The sequence below is a fragment of the Haliaeetus leucocephalus genome, unplaced genomic scaffold, assembly GCF_000737465.1.
Source record: "Haliaeetus leucocephalus isolate CR32 unplaced genomic scaffold, Haliaeetus_leucocephalus-4.0 Scaffold517, whole genome shotgun sequence".
In the NCBI taxonomy this organism is placed as follows: Eukaryota; Metazoa; Chordata; class Aves; order Accipitriformes; family Accipitridae; genus Haliaeetus; species Haliaeetus leucocephalus.
In genome coordinates this window covers 2,808,377-2,808,648 of record NW_010972953.1, presented here as the reverse complement: position 1 = coordinate 2,808,648, position 272 = coordinate 2,808,377, and the positions used below count along the sequence as shown (strand labels likewise).

The following is a 272-nucleotide window of genomic DNA, read 5'->3' as shown; positions in this document are numbered from 1 at the left end:
GGGGGGGGGGGGGGGGTTGCACGGTGCCGTTCCCCGCTCCCCCCCTCCGGTCCTTACCTGCCCGTTGGCTTTGGCTGGCTCGGTAACGGCGGCGTGACCGGCCAGCGGAGCGCTGCCCTCCGCTTTAGCCGGTTTAGAGCCCTGGCTGCCCATGGATGCGGCAACGTCGGGCGGACCCCGCCGCGGCGGCTGCGCCTCGGCTGGCGAGCGGCGCCGAGAGGGAGTGGGGGAGAGCCCCCCGCCGCCCCGGTAATAAGGCGCGGGGGCGGGGG

At 76.5% G+C, this 272-nt stretch overlaps 1 protein-coding gene across 1 annotated transcript in view; it reads right to left on the bottom strand.

Moving 5' to 3' along the window:
• MARCKSL1 (MARCKS-like 1) overlaps positions 1 to 153 on the bottom strand; it is a 1,173-nt gene extending 1,020 nt beyond the window's left edge. The window contains exon 1 of the mRNA XM_010576324.1: positions 58 to 153. Coding sequence (XP_010574626.1) covers positions 58 to 153 — 96 coding nt within the window. The remainder of the gene's footprint in view (positions 1 to 57) is intronic.
• Positions 154 to 272: the final 119 nt, after the last annotated feature.